The following is a 12,403-nucleotide window of genomic DNA, read 5'->3' as shown; positions in this document are numbered from 1 at the left end:
CCAAGTGATGGCAGGACATGACCCAAGGGATAAGAGTGGAGTTGTGTACCCATACTCCAGCCATGGAGGAGCAGTACCGCAGAGGCAGAGAACAGAGGAGGAGTGTTTGGAGGGTATGGCCACAGAGGGGAGCATCTTCTTGGAGTTTCCACTTTAGGAAAAGGATATTGGAGATTAATTTAGGGATTCCTTCAAGGGTCAAATAGTCTAGGGAGATAGTGAAGTCCAAGAAGACTCCATCTGCTAAGTCACAATTGGAAGATGTTCTGAGAGTCAGTGAGCTGGGAGATGCCCAGAAGCTAAATGGCTATCTGAGTGGTCAAGGAGCTCCAATGACCAAGGAATGGCCCCTACCACCAAGAGTGATGGTTGCCCAAGATTCAGGATGGCCAAGCCTTAAAAAACATGTTACTGTCATTACAAATGGGCAAATGAGGTCATAGTACTGTCATTAAAAAATTATACACACACACACATGCAGACACTACTATAAAAGGATTCAGGGGCTTCTCAAAGTGAGTTAAGACCCCACTGCCGAGGACCTGGCTGAAATAGTCTTCCCCTTAGCTCTTTTACTATCTTGACTTTTATGTAGGGGTGTGTGTGTGTGTGTGTGTGTGTGTGTGTGTGTGTGTGTGTGTGTGTGTGTGTAGAGGGTTACACAGGTGTTAAATGACCACAAATCCCCCATGCAACCTCTAAGATGGGAAAGGCTCAAATTGCAGGTAGAGCTGCAGAGCCAGCTTCAGGTCTTTCTCATGGGAGCGCCCCTGGCCTCAGATAGCCTGGCTTCTAAGGACTCATAGGCTCATCCCCAGACAGTGCTCAGGGGAGATACAACAGTTTCCCAGGTCTTATATGTACCCACTGCAGCCAGAGGAAGTAGTCTGGCTCAGCAGACCAAAGCTTCAGGCCTCAGGAAAGAGCCAGGACAATAATTTAGCCCCAGGTGAATAGGGACAACCTAGGGGACCCAAAACAAGAAAGCATGGAGTAGCAGATGCAGGATTGGGGATCTACCTGCCCAGGGCAGGAAATTTGCAGACACCTTTGTGAGCAAGACCCCTTGGTTTCTGCAGCGGAAGGAACAGTCTCCTCCCAAAAGTACCTTAGGTAAAAAGATGAGAAGCATTTTCACTGGTATTGTCCCAGGAGAAAAGGCAAGGGCAGAAGTTCCCTGTTAAAGCTTAGCTGGTGTTAGCCTCTGTATGGAGCCTAGGCCCAGGTGATGGGACCATGGACACTGAAGCTTAGGAGAGCATGGTTCTTGTGGGCTTGATCTTGAAGAAGAATCTGGGGCTCAGGCATGGAAGAAAGTCAGTATCAGGAGGAAGTCCAGGCCCAGGCATAGCCTGCAGATGGGCATTCCTGCGACTACATGGCTCCCCCGTACCCAGATCCAAGGAAAGTGACAAGTGCATCGTGCAGGCCACATGCAGGCCCTGAGGATCAGAGTTGTCTCAGCAGGGATAAGTAGTTCAGAGACAAGGACAGAAATCCCAAGAAAATTGTAAGATTTAAGGATCAGCAACAGTGTTCATGCCTTCCAGGGAGCCTGCATCCCCAGCCAGGCCCTACCAGCATGGGCCAAAGATGCCAGCCAGGTACCTCTAGCCGCTCTTCCACTGCCCCAGGATCTGACTTTGGACATCTATCTCTTCTAGTTAGCCAGAAAGTCCTCCTTCATCCCCTCCTAGGAGGAACATTTTTCTCAAAGGAAAATTCCAGTCCATGTAGAGAAAATCTATTAGTTCCCATGCTAGCACATCCTTCAAAGAGGATAGTCTCTATTTCTCATAACCAAGTATATTTATTCCTTCTGAATAGATTTGTTTCTTCTAATAGTTGAGTAGTATCTTCTGTCTCTGCTGTGTTTGGGGTATATGTTTTAGAAATCCCAGGAGCCCAGGCTTAGAGGAAGGAAGGAGTCCATGTCATCTTATATTGAGGGACTGCCTGGATTTCTCAGAGGTGACCAGGGCCCTGGAAGGAAGTTGAGTGGTACTTCACACCTGCCCCCATCCCAGGTTCATTGCTCCTGCTCAGATGCCTTATTTTTAAAATACTTTATTTTTTTTCATAATACTGTCATTACAAAAAAATACAAAAAAACTACTATAAAAACATTCAGGGGCTTGTCAAAGTGAGAAAACCTAAAGACCCCACCCCAGGACCTGGCTAAAGCCGTCTTCCCCTAGCTTCTTCACTATTTGACCTTGATACAACTGTGGGAGTGGGGTGGGGTCACACAGGCATCAAAGGGCTGGAAATTCTCCCACGCAGCCTCCATGAAGGGTAAGAAATTTAAGTAGCTTCACATATCACAAATGGGATTTGGAAGTTTGGGGGTGGCTAGGCCCTGAGTTCAGAGGTGTGGGGAGAAACCTGTGACCCTGAATCTCTTGGTGGGGAATAGCTGCCACCTGACCCCAAAGCCCTTTCCCTTCCTGCTGAAGGCTGGGAGATGGACCCTGCCCCCTACGTCTTAGCCTTAATACTAGCAGGCCCTCTTCCCCTCCCTCCACCCTTGCACACTCCTGAGACCAGCAGGGAGGACAGAACTTTCAGCTCTGTGGGATCTGGGTAGGGGAGCTCTCAGGAAGGCTGCCAAGGGCCCTGTTCACCTTCCTGCCCCAAATGAAAAGTGTCTCGTGCTCAGTGGCCCGGTTCATGGGTTACGGACCTTCCCTTCCTATCTCAACTCCGCAGAGGCACAAATAGCTCTAGGTGAGTGCTTTGTGTGCATGAATATGTGTGCATTAACCTTAGACACTGTGGACCTAGGGGTGAGGCAGGGGTGGGGAAGCAGTGTCCTTTCTATCTTCTTTGTCCCCCAGTAGGAGGAAGCTGAAGAGAAGGGAGAGGAGAGGTATTAGCAAAGCTGAGAGGGGAAAGAGGACATGCTATTTACAGGCATAGACAGGGAATCTCTGTATCTTCAAGTAGCACTCAGGTCACTCTCCAGCCACTGTCATGGGAACTGGATTCAAAGCTAGTGACATGAAAATTGACCCCTGGCCTGGGCTAGCTCTCCCCACCTCCCACCCACTTCCCCAAGGCAGCCCAGCTCTGAAAGGGGTCAGGGACAGGAACATTTTCCTGAAAATCCAGTGGCTTTTTTTTTTTTTTTTTTCATTTTAGAAAAAGTTGCCAGTGTCCAGTGGACATCAAGCTGGGTGCACATTGAGTGGGGTGAGTGTAGGGGGTATTGCTGTGGTAGACTCTGGGCTGGCTGGGGCAGAGCCTAGGAACAGGGTAGGTGCTGCTTAAGGATCTGTCGTGTCTGTGGTGTTAATCTGTCTGGGAAGCGAACTTTGAACTCGACAATGAGGTCTCCTCGCTGGGTGGGCACTTTGGGGAAGGGAAGGCCCTCCCCACGGAGTCTCTTCACGGTGCCTGGCTTGATGACATCATTGCACGGTAATGGGATCACCCGGCCATCAATAGTGGGAATGTTCACAGTGCAGCCACACAGCGCCTGGGGAAAATGAGGCAGAGTGAGGAAAAGGTGGGGTAGAGTGGGAAGGGAGGAAAAGATTGAAGTGAGGGAAGAATGTGCCCATTTTTCCTCCCCTTCCCAACACACACACAACCTGACCCAGGCCCTACCTCCTTGAGGCTAATCAGGGCACTGTAGAGCACGTTAGTGCCGTCTCGACGGAAGTGTGCATGGGGCTTGTCTTTGAGCACAAAGACGATGTCAGCAGGGATGTTGTCAGGTGTGGCATCACCCTCTTTGGGAAAGGTGATCTTGGTGCCTTCCTTCCAGCCACGCTTGATGACAATGTGCAGGATCTTGTCCTCGGTGCGCACAGTTCGCCCATCAGGATTGAGGCGCCGCCTTGTGATCTTCATGCGCTTGGTGGAGCCGTGGTAGATCTCCTCGAGGGACACCCGCAGCTCATGCACCACAGGTGGGTCTTGCACCTTGCGCCGAGGGTACAATGGTTCTGGGGCTCGCCTTGGACCCCTACTCAGCCCATTGAAGCCAAAGCGGCCAAAGGCGCCAAATGGATCCTCATCTTCATCCACATCCATGTCATCTGGGTCAAAGCCACTGAAGGGTCTAGTGGACCGGCTGCTGGCAAAGAAGATATCGAAGGGGTTGGAGCCACCAAAGAAGGAGGCAAAGGTGGCATGGGGATCCCCATGAAAGGTGTAGTGAAAGGAGCCACTGGAGCCACCCGATGAACCACCGCCGGTCTTCAGGCCTGGAGGGAGGAGAAGTTAGGGATAGTGTGGCTGGTCCTGGCCCCATCCCAATCTCCACCCCCTGACCTCTAGCTCCTAGTTCATGGGCCTAGAGAAAGAAGCCACCTTTAACTCCCATAGAGAGGGCTGGCGAAATAGAGTAAGAAAAGTCTCTGACAAGATTAATTTCTATTCTTAATTATAAGTTTAATAATAAAGTGCATCATGAGGCTCAAAGAGGCTGAGTTACCCAAGAGGTGGAAAAGCCAAGGCTAGAAGACTTGGAGGATAGGACTTCCAGTCCTGTAGTCTCTTCCATGTCCCCATGACCCAAAGATGTCTCACAAAGCCTTGAGTGGCTGGCCTGGGATCACATTACAGTCATACCTGACTCCCAAATCTTTATCTCCCAAGACACACAGAGCAAGAGGCAACTGGATAGGATTTAACTATACAGGAAGCTAGTAAGTGACCTGTCCCAAATAAGGTGGAGATACAGTCCAGGAGGAAGCCCACTCTCATTGTGCTTCTAGTGTAGTTCCCCTTTTTCCTGACTCCTATCCAAATGGGAAATCAGGAGGGCCCAAAAAAGCAGGAAAGCTCATTGGCTTGGAGATGAGGAGCTGTTTCTTTCTTTTTATTTAATTTTATTTTTTTGTTTATTTTTCTTTTTTTCCAAAGATTTTATTTATTTATATGAGCGAGAGTGTGCACCCATGATGGGGGGGGCGAGGGGCAGAGGGAGAGGGACAAGCAGATTCCCTGCTGACCAGAGAGCCCTACGGTAGGGTGGGGGAACTGGGCACAGGGGCTGGACACGCAGGGGCTGGATGAGGGGGCTGGACGAGGGGTCTTGATCCCAGGACCCCTGAGATCATGACTGGAGCTGAAGTCAGATACTTAACCGACTGAGCCACCCAGGTGCCCCAAGGAGCTTTTTCTCTAGAAAGTTTTCAAATGCTTTGTTTCCACACTCAGAGCTCATGGTATTGTACAACTCCAGGGTGCCATTGATGCACTGGACAGACATAGAATACAAATAGGAATAGAGCTTCTTGGACTTGTACAACACCAAGCCGCACACCCCATACCTGATGTCAGAGCAACCAAAATGCATGAATACGCTGGCACATTGCGGGTCATGGCCCTAGCTGCTCTCTCACCAGTCAGGTCCTGTCTAAGGAACTCAGATTGCTGGAGGCAGCCTTCATGGGGGGATGGTAGTGGTGGTGATGGGGTGAGGAGTGAGGGAGGGGGTTAACACTGAGAAATGATCTAGAATGTGTAGACTCGGGTGGGGTGCAGGCTAGGGGAAGGGACTCTTTGCTTTGAGGCTTTTTATCTTGAATTTCAATTCGTTGTGGAAGTCTAAGACTAAATTAAATTAGCCTCTTATTTCCTGGGACCCCAAGGACAGATATGGGTTGCATTAGAGAGGCCAAGTGGCAGGCAGTTCAGAGACTTGTGGCAGCTGCCTCTTCATCCCTCCCCTGAGACTCGGGGTCTGTTCTTTCCTTTTATTGAGGGTCTGATTATTAGGTGAGTTCAAGAAGCTTGGCGGAGCTCAGTGAGAGAGGGAGGTTGGACTGGTAACAACAGGAGGGGAAACTTCTCTGTAGGGATCCCTGTTGTACCACTGCCACCCCCTTTTTCAAGCTGGGAACAACTTGTTCCCAGCCAGGCTTGTGCAGAGAGTCTGTGCACACTTCTGCTGGCTGGCTGTTGGGGAGGGGGCAGGGCAGACAGAAATATAACCCACATTTTCAAGGCTGCTTCTCCTTCCCCAGGCCCCGGGTTTCTCCTTAAGGCTGTGCTGCATTCTTTGGAGACCTCCTGGGATGTAGATCGACAGTAGAACCCAGTGTCTGGGCCTAGAGGCTGAGCTTTGTCCTTCACTTAGGCTTGGTCATGCAGGAGGAGTGAAGTTTCTGGGTAGCTCTCCAGCTAACAAAGGTGAGGCCAAATGGAGAAAAGAGTGCAATTCCTAGACAGGTCACACGGTGGCATGGTGTGTGCACTGCTTCCCTCTTCCCACCCCTCCATCCCAGGGAGAAAAATGTCTTAGCTGAGAGAACACTGGGGATTCCAGCAGATGTCTGTGAATCTGGGAGCTGGCAAGTCTAGTAGGTGAGCAGGGAAAAACTGAAGGAACTAGTGGCACGGAGAATGAGAAGAGGGGGTTGGGAGGACTGGGGTGCACAGAGACACAAAGCAAAGAGGAGAGGAAAAGAACATTCTTTTGAGCACTTATCTACTATCTACTCTGTAGCAGGTACAGTACATATCATTAGCCCATCTAGTTTTGAGGCTGGAGTGGGGAGAGTGAGGAGGAGAATGTGGAAGAAAGGTAGATGCTGTTGGGCAGGAAGGACAGTTCCTCTTAGGAAGGAGAGTCCTCAGCTGTGGCAACGTCTCTTAATATAGCCTGACAGGTGCCTGTGGCTGGCGGGTGGCGGGTGGCAGGCGGCCCTGAGGGGCAGGCCCAGAATTAGCAGCTACATCATGCCTGTGGGATGTACTGGGAGGGGCCGCCCTCTCAGAGGCTTTATTTGGGCCTTTCCTGCCACCCCATGCGGGGCCACCAGCTACTTCAGGAAGGGGGGCAAGAGGCCAGCAGCAGTTCCCCTGCCATCCTTGGATCCCTGCCACTTCCTCAGGGAGGCAGAGCTCCCCCTCCATTCTGCTGGCTTGAGGTGGGCAAGATCATCTCTCCATATCAGAGTTCCAGTGGTTAATTCCCAGGCTGCTTAAGGGCCAGACTTTTATGCTGATGAATGTAAATGCTCTGTCCTCAGACCGCCAAGCCACACACACTCCTTTTCCCCAACCTTCCCTATCAGCCAATGGAGCAGCAGGGACTTCAGGCTGGACTAATAAGGCTGGGAGGGAAAAGAGGGAGGGGGAAGGCCTCTGCTCCTGACTTCAGATGTCTCTAAGGCCTGAATTTGAGGAGAGAGAGAGGCAGAGAGAAGCAGGGAAAACTATGGTAAGCCAAGGCTGGGTAGTGGGTGGTCTCTTCTCTCCTCTGGGTGTCAGTGCTGAGAACACTTGCCTCCCTCACCCCCTCCTCAGCTTCCAGTTGCCTGCTATGAGAACTGGGTTACCCAGCACCCCAGACAAGGACAGGGGTCCAGTATCAGGCTGGAGCACTGCCCTCTTACCTTCCTCCCCATACTGGTCATACAGGCCCCGTTTCTTAGGGTCACTCAGCACATCATAGGCCTCTGCAATCTCCTTAAACTTCTCCTCAGCATTGGGTTCTTTGTTCTTGTCTGGGTGGTACTTCAAGGCCATCTTCCGATAGGCTTTCTTGATCTCATCCTCGTTGGCTCCCGATGGGATCCCAAGAATCTTGTAATAATCCTTTCCCATCACAGCCACTGGACCGGCACTTGTCTCCTTGTTTCTGAAAGAAACCCAGGGCCAGTCCTTGAAGCCCCTCTTCCCTCCTGACCCAGCCCTGTTCCTGATGATCTTGCGATCCCTAAGTGACTCACTGTGTGACTTTCAGCAGGTCATGCCTGTTCTGTAGGTCTCTGTCTCCCCATCAGTGAAATGAAAGGTTTGGACTAGATGATCTCTTCCAGCTCTGACATTCTAGGATTCTGTGATTCTTTCGTCAGCTCCTGGATTTTCCCGGCAGGAAGCTGGGGGCTGTGGCCTACTAGGGGCTAGGCTAAGGCCCAGGTCCTTGGGCCAGACTGAGGACCCCTGAGAGGCCCTGCTGCGTGAGGTGGCACCATGGACTGACAGGCCCACACACAGAAGCTGGCAAAGATCAGTGTACTGGGTGAGGTCACCTGAGCGTCGTGGTCTTTTACGCCATGCCTCAGGCATGGTGCCCGGGCTAAGGGCAGCTGGGGCAGTGGCCCAGGACTAGGGACAGGCCCAGGTCTTTAGCCAGCTGTCCTGGCCAGCCAGGCTGAGTCAGGGTGTAGGTGCCTGGAGTCCTCTCTGCTAGTGAAGACCCCAGGCCTCCTTGTCCTTGTTGTCCAGATGATGCTAAGCCTCACGTGTGATTCAGATCAGAGGATGACTCACAGCCTTTGGAAACTGCTGTTTCTAACTCCCTTATTAGCAGGGGGATGACACTGTCCTTCCTCCAACCAGGGCAATAGTTCCCTTTACTCATTTCCCAGTGTCTACACACAAAATGTGTATGAAGACAATGTCTGTGCCACCTAAGCACTAGTGTTAGTGAACACAAGCATCCTGGGCATAGGCCCTTTCTTAACCTTAGTTGTTAGAATAATTAGGCACTAATCACCATTTCCTTAATACCTTCCCTACCAGTCCCTCCTTCTCACCTGCCCAGTGGTTCAGGATCTGGCCCAGGGCCAGGCCCACACTCCTCTGATAGTTCCTTCTAAGCTGGATGCAGGGGTATTTGTTTTGTGAGGGAGAAACATAGGGCTCACATTCTTCCACCCTAATTTCCCTTCACCACTGCCTACATGGTGGGTAGGAAGGGAAGGGGACTTTCCTGTAGGTGGGCTCTTTGGGGAGATGGCCAGAAGCCATTCTCTAGCCCTTCAGAGGCTTGGCCAACCCCTACCAAAGCCCAGAAAACCAGAGTCTTTCTAGCAATGTCCTGGGCTGGCAGCCACAACTGAAGCCTGCTTTTCTGCCTCTGACTGCTTCAGTGAGGTATACAGGGTTTCCTGGCAGGAGTGAGGGCTGTAATGGGTAAGGGGAGGCCTTAAGGCCCCAGGAAGGCAGGGACAATGGCCCTAGCTCCTGCCCCCACAGGGCCTGTTGCAGGTGGCTGAGTTGACTCATGGTTCTGGGAGTCACCTCACTCTGACGAAGAGAAGGCTCCATAAAGGCGGGTACTCCCCCTTCTCCCCCTAACAGCATGTCACGCCTGGTGGGGGAAGCTGGGGTTGGAAGAGTGAGAGAAGAGCATCTGGGGGTGGGCAGCCATTTTCGGAAGCAATGGTAAAAGCCGTCTGAGAGGGAACTGGGGGTGGTCTGCCATCTCTGCCTCAGCGCACACCTTCTCCCCGCCACCCCAGGACTGGGAAGGAACCCTAGTACACCAAGAGGGTGCCCCCAGAGAACCATAGCAGCTTCTAGGCAGAGCGCAAGTGGAACAGCTTGCCAATGCTCCCACCCTCCTCTTGCTGTCCCTGTATTACCTCCTCATCAGGCCAGCTTCCTTCCTGGCACTCACCTGATAACCGTTCTAGACCTACAATTCTCTTGTCTCCACAGACACAGGGCAAGCTCTTTCAGGAATTGCCTTTTTCCTCCTCCTTTCCTCCCTCTCTCCCTCCCTCCCCATACCCACAAGCCACGTGTTGGAATGACAAAGGAGCCCCATGGCATGGCACTGCCTTGGATGGAGAAGAATGAAGAGGATGTTCATGTAGAGGCAGGAATGAAAAATGAGAAATAACAAGAAGGCCTGTATAGGAAGGGGGGATGGTTGATACAGAAAATGAACTACTGGTGGAAGGAGACAAGGGATGACAAATGGAAACGACTGAGGTGGAAAATGGGTTACCAATGGGTTGAAAGGGAGAGATGTAGAGAGTTGAAATACTAGAGAAGATGTCTGGAAAATGGATGGATGCCTGAAGGGTTTGGTATAGGAGATGAATGACAAGGGGTAGTTCATTCAAATGTAAGGGTGAGGTAGAAGGAGGGTTCTTACATGTAATGGGGATGAGATGAGGATGATATGGTAGGCAATGAAGGGGGATGTGATGTGGAGAATTTGACGTGGTAGGGATATGAGTGCCCTTCTCCAGAGGGACTTACCGGAACTTTACAAACCCATTCAGCGTCCACGCTCGAAGTTTTAAGGGCTCCAGCTGAATTTTAAACATCAAGCTGGCTAAGAAGTCTTCTCCCCAGAAGTGTGGGAAGCTCCGGAAAGCTCCTCGGGCCTGTAGTGGGGGTGCTGCTGGGGATGGGCAGGAGAGCACTGTGCGCTTAAACATGCCCAGCCCAGCCCCTCACCTCTGATCGCTCCGCTGGAGCCTGCTTGGAAAGCTGCAGCTCAGGAAGTCACCTCCTCGGGTTCTCAGAGGCACTTGCCCAGCAAGGCCTGTCCGGTGCAGCAGGAGCTAGACCTGATCCCCAGGTGTGGAGAGTGAAGGAATAGGGTCCAGCGGCCACCTGCTCTCAGGTGCAGCAATGTCTGTATGAATGGCTGTATGGCAGTGTGACAGTAAGGCTGGCAGTGGCAAGCATGTGCTTGCGAGTGGCAGCCTGTGTACCTGTGGCAGGTGTGATTGTGAGGGCCTGAGAGGCAGTGAGTTCCTCTGGTCTCTCTCTCCGGGGAGGATCCGACCCCAATCCCCAAGAACCTACTCAATGAAGTCACTGACCCGGAGTCTCCTCCCTCGCAGATGGGCGGGGAGGGGCGGGGCAGAGCCGAGCTCGCCCGGGACAAAAGGCGCGGCGAGGAGAGGAGGGGAAGGGAGGGGAGGGGGCTCGGGCGGGGGAGGGTGGTCGGTGATGTCACCGACGCTGACAGGCTGGGCTGGCTCAGAAACGCCTCCGCCCGCGGAACCCAATCCGACCCGGCCCGACCCTCCCCCCCCAGCTCAGACGCTGGCTGCCCCCTGTTAGAGGGTCGCAGACATCGAGCACCTTGCAGACCCCAGTCCCCGCACCACCACGGCAGAAGAAACGATGGGCCTTCAGTGTCCCAGCGCCCCCCCCATCTCACCCACCCCCTACACCAGGACCCCTGGCTCCGCGACGCCCCCGCTCCCGGGACCCCTGAGTCCTGGCTCGGTGCCCTCACCAGTGAGGAGCTGCGGGCGCCACCGCGGTCCGTCAGACAGCCGCTGCCCCCTCCCCTGGCTCCGGCTCCGCCGCCTCCACTTGGGACAGGAGTCGCCTGCCCGCCGGCCGCAGACAGCGGGCCGGGGAACCCGCCCCCACGGCTCCGCCTCCGCGCCGCCCATTGCGCGGCTTGCCCGTCACTCAGCTCACCCTCCGCTGTAATTGGACAGTCTTCAACGAGTGCCTTGGTGATAGCCGCCCATTCTCCGCCCCTGTCACCCGGCCACACGCGCACACATTCCGGGCAGTGATTGGTGTCGGTCTGATTGGTGCACTCTGGGATCAGTCAACCACACCTCTTCGCTAGCTCGTCGTGTCATTGGTGAAAGGGACAGAGGGCGGCAACTCTACGCGCCCTTTGATTTTATTGGTTGGTCTGTGGGGCTCAGACTCGAGACTGGGGGCAACTATATTAGTCCAATCTCGGGTTTGAGAAGGTGGGACGTACTGGCCACCGCTCGAATCCCGGGAGAACCTTCTGGAACCTGTGTAACGTCAAAGGCAGCCTTAAAGGAAAACTGCCTACCAGTTGGCGGTGACTCTGGGCATTCTTTCCTTTCTTCATTTAGGAGGGTAGGGGAGAGAATAGTGCGCTTTGCGAGGTGTAGTCCCTCGACCAGGGTCAAAAGGTCACCCCTTCTTACCTGTCTTCCATCGGAGCTGTGGACTGACCTCGACCAGACCTGATTCAGCTTAGACCTGATTCAGCTTTACCTTATCTTGACCCGGAATTGACCTGAGGTGACCTAACAAAACAGACCCCGATAGACATGCAGAATTTAAGCACCCTTCTGCTTTCTCCTTTGTAACCTGGTAGTTCTCCCTAGGTTTAGCGCCTCCTCATTAATTCCCTTTGTGAGTCCCCTTTTCATCCTCTGTATAATCCCCTCATCCCAGCTCCCTTGTGAGCAGCCCCTCCTCAGCAACCCCCACAATTCTCATTAACGTTCTCTCTGTAATCTTTCATCCTACTTCCCCCTTGAGTTCCCAAATGTTAGCCCACTCTTTCTTTCCCCTCTTCTTGGCTGGGTATGATCTCCTGCCTCCCCCCCACCCCCCACCCCACCCCCATAATCTTCTGTTTTATCCTATCCTTAATCCGTTATCTACTCGTATGATCTCTCCTATCCTAACTCCCCCTTTTAACCCTTCATCTCAGCTCCACATGATTTCCTTAACACATCTCAGCCCCAACCCCCTCTCTCCCCCATTAAATCTCAGCCCTAGTGTCCCCGCTGTTCAGAGCAGGCAGGGCTGCGGAGGCGGTAGCCAGCGGAAGCCGACGCTTGAACAGACACGGTGCCTGGCGCCCACGTCACTGTCTCCCAGGCCCATCTGTGCTACAGGCAGCGGGGGTGGGGAGGGGGTTATCCGGGGGTGAGGAGGGGAAAGGAATTCTTGGGGGGTTTGAGGA

At 53.0% G+C, this 12,403-nt stretch overlaps 1 protein-coding gene across 2 annotated transcripts; it reads right to left on the bottom strand.

The window, feature by feature from the left end:
- Nucleotides 1-2,051: 2,051 nt before the first annotated feature.
- DNAJB5 (DnaJ heat shock protein family (Hsp40) member B5) lies at nt 2,052-11,086 on the bottom strand. Of its 2 annotated transcripts, XM_036081332.2 has the most exons (5): nt 10,949-11,086; nt 9,955-10,099; nt 7,353-7,597; nt 3,610-4,211; nt 2,052-3,478 (listed from the first exon to the last, which is right to left on the bottom strand). In XM_036081332.2, the coding sequence occupies exons 2-5, from the start codon at nt 10,020-10,022 to the stop codon at nt 3,245-3,247; spliced, it is 1,149 nt and encodes a 382-aa protein (XP_035937225.1). In that variant the 5' UTR covers nt 10,023-10,099; nt 10,949-11,086; the 3' UTR covers nt 2,052-3,244. The 2 variants fall into 2 exon arrangements, with proteins under 2 accessions (XP_035937225.1, XP_035937226.1); XM_036081333.2 differs by lacking the exon at nt 10,949-11,086 and having other exon boundaries at nt 9,955-10,540.
- Between the last annotated feature and the right edge of the window lie 1,317 nt (nt 11,087-12,403).

The sequence above is a fragment of the Halichoerus grypus genome, chromosome 14 (genome assembly GCF_964656455.1).
Source record: "Halichoerus grypus chromosome 14, mHalGry1.hap1.1, whole genome shotgun sequence".
NCBI classification, from domain to species: domain Eukaryota; kingdom Metazoa; phylum Chordata; class Mammalia; order Carnivora; family Phocidae; genus Halichoerus; species Halichoerus grypus.
The sequence above is the reverse complement of the archived record's forward strand: the minus strand, read 5'-3'. Positions and strand labels throughout refer to the sequence as shown.

Excerpts from the sequence above, each read along its gene's own strand:
- DNAJB5 (XM_036081333.2), bottom strand. The coding sequence starts at position 10,136 with ATGTTTAAGCGCACAGTGCTCTCCTGCCCATCCCCAGCAGCACCCCCA. Across the intron at positions 4,212-7,352 it reads TGACCAGTATGGGGAGGAAG|GCCTGAAGACCGGCGGTGGT; the intron begins GTAAGAGGGCAG and ends TCCTCCCTCCAG. Across the intron at positions 3,479-3,609 it reads CCCTGATTAGCCTCAAGGAG|GCGCTGTGTGGCTGCACTGT; the intron begins GTAGGGCCTGGG and ends CATTTTCCCCAG.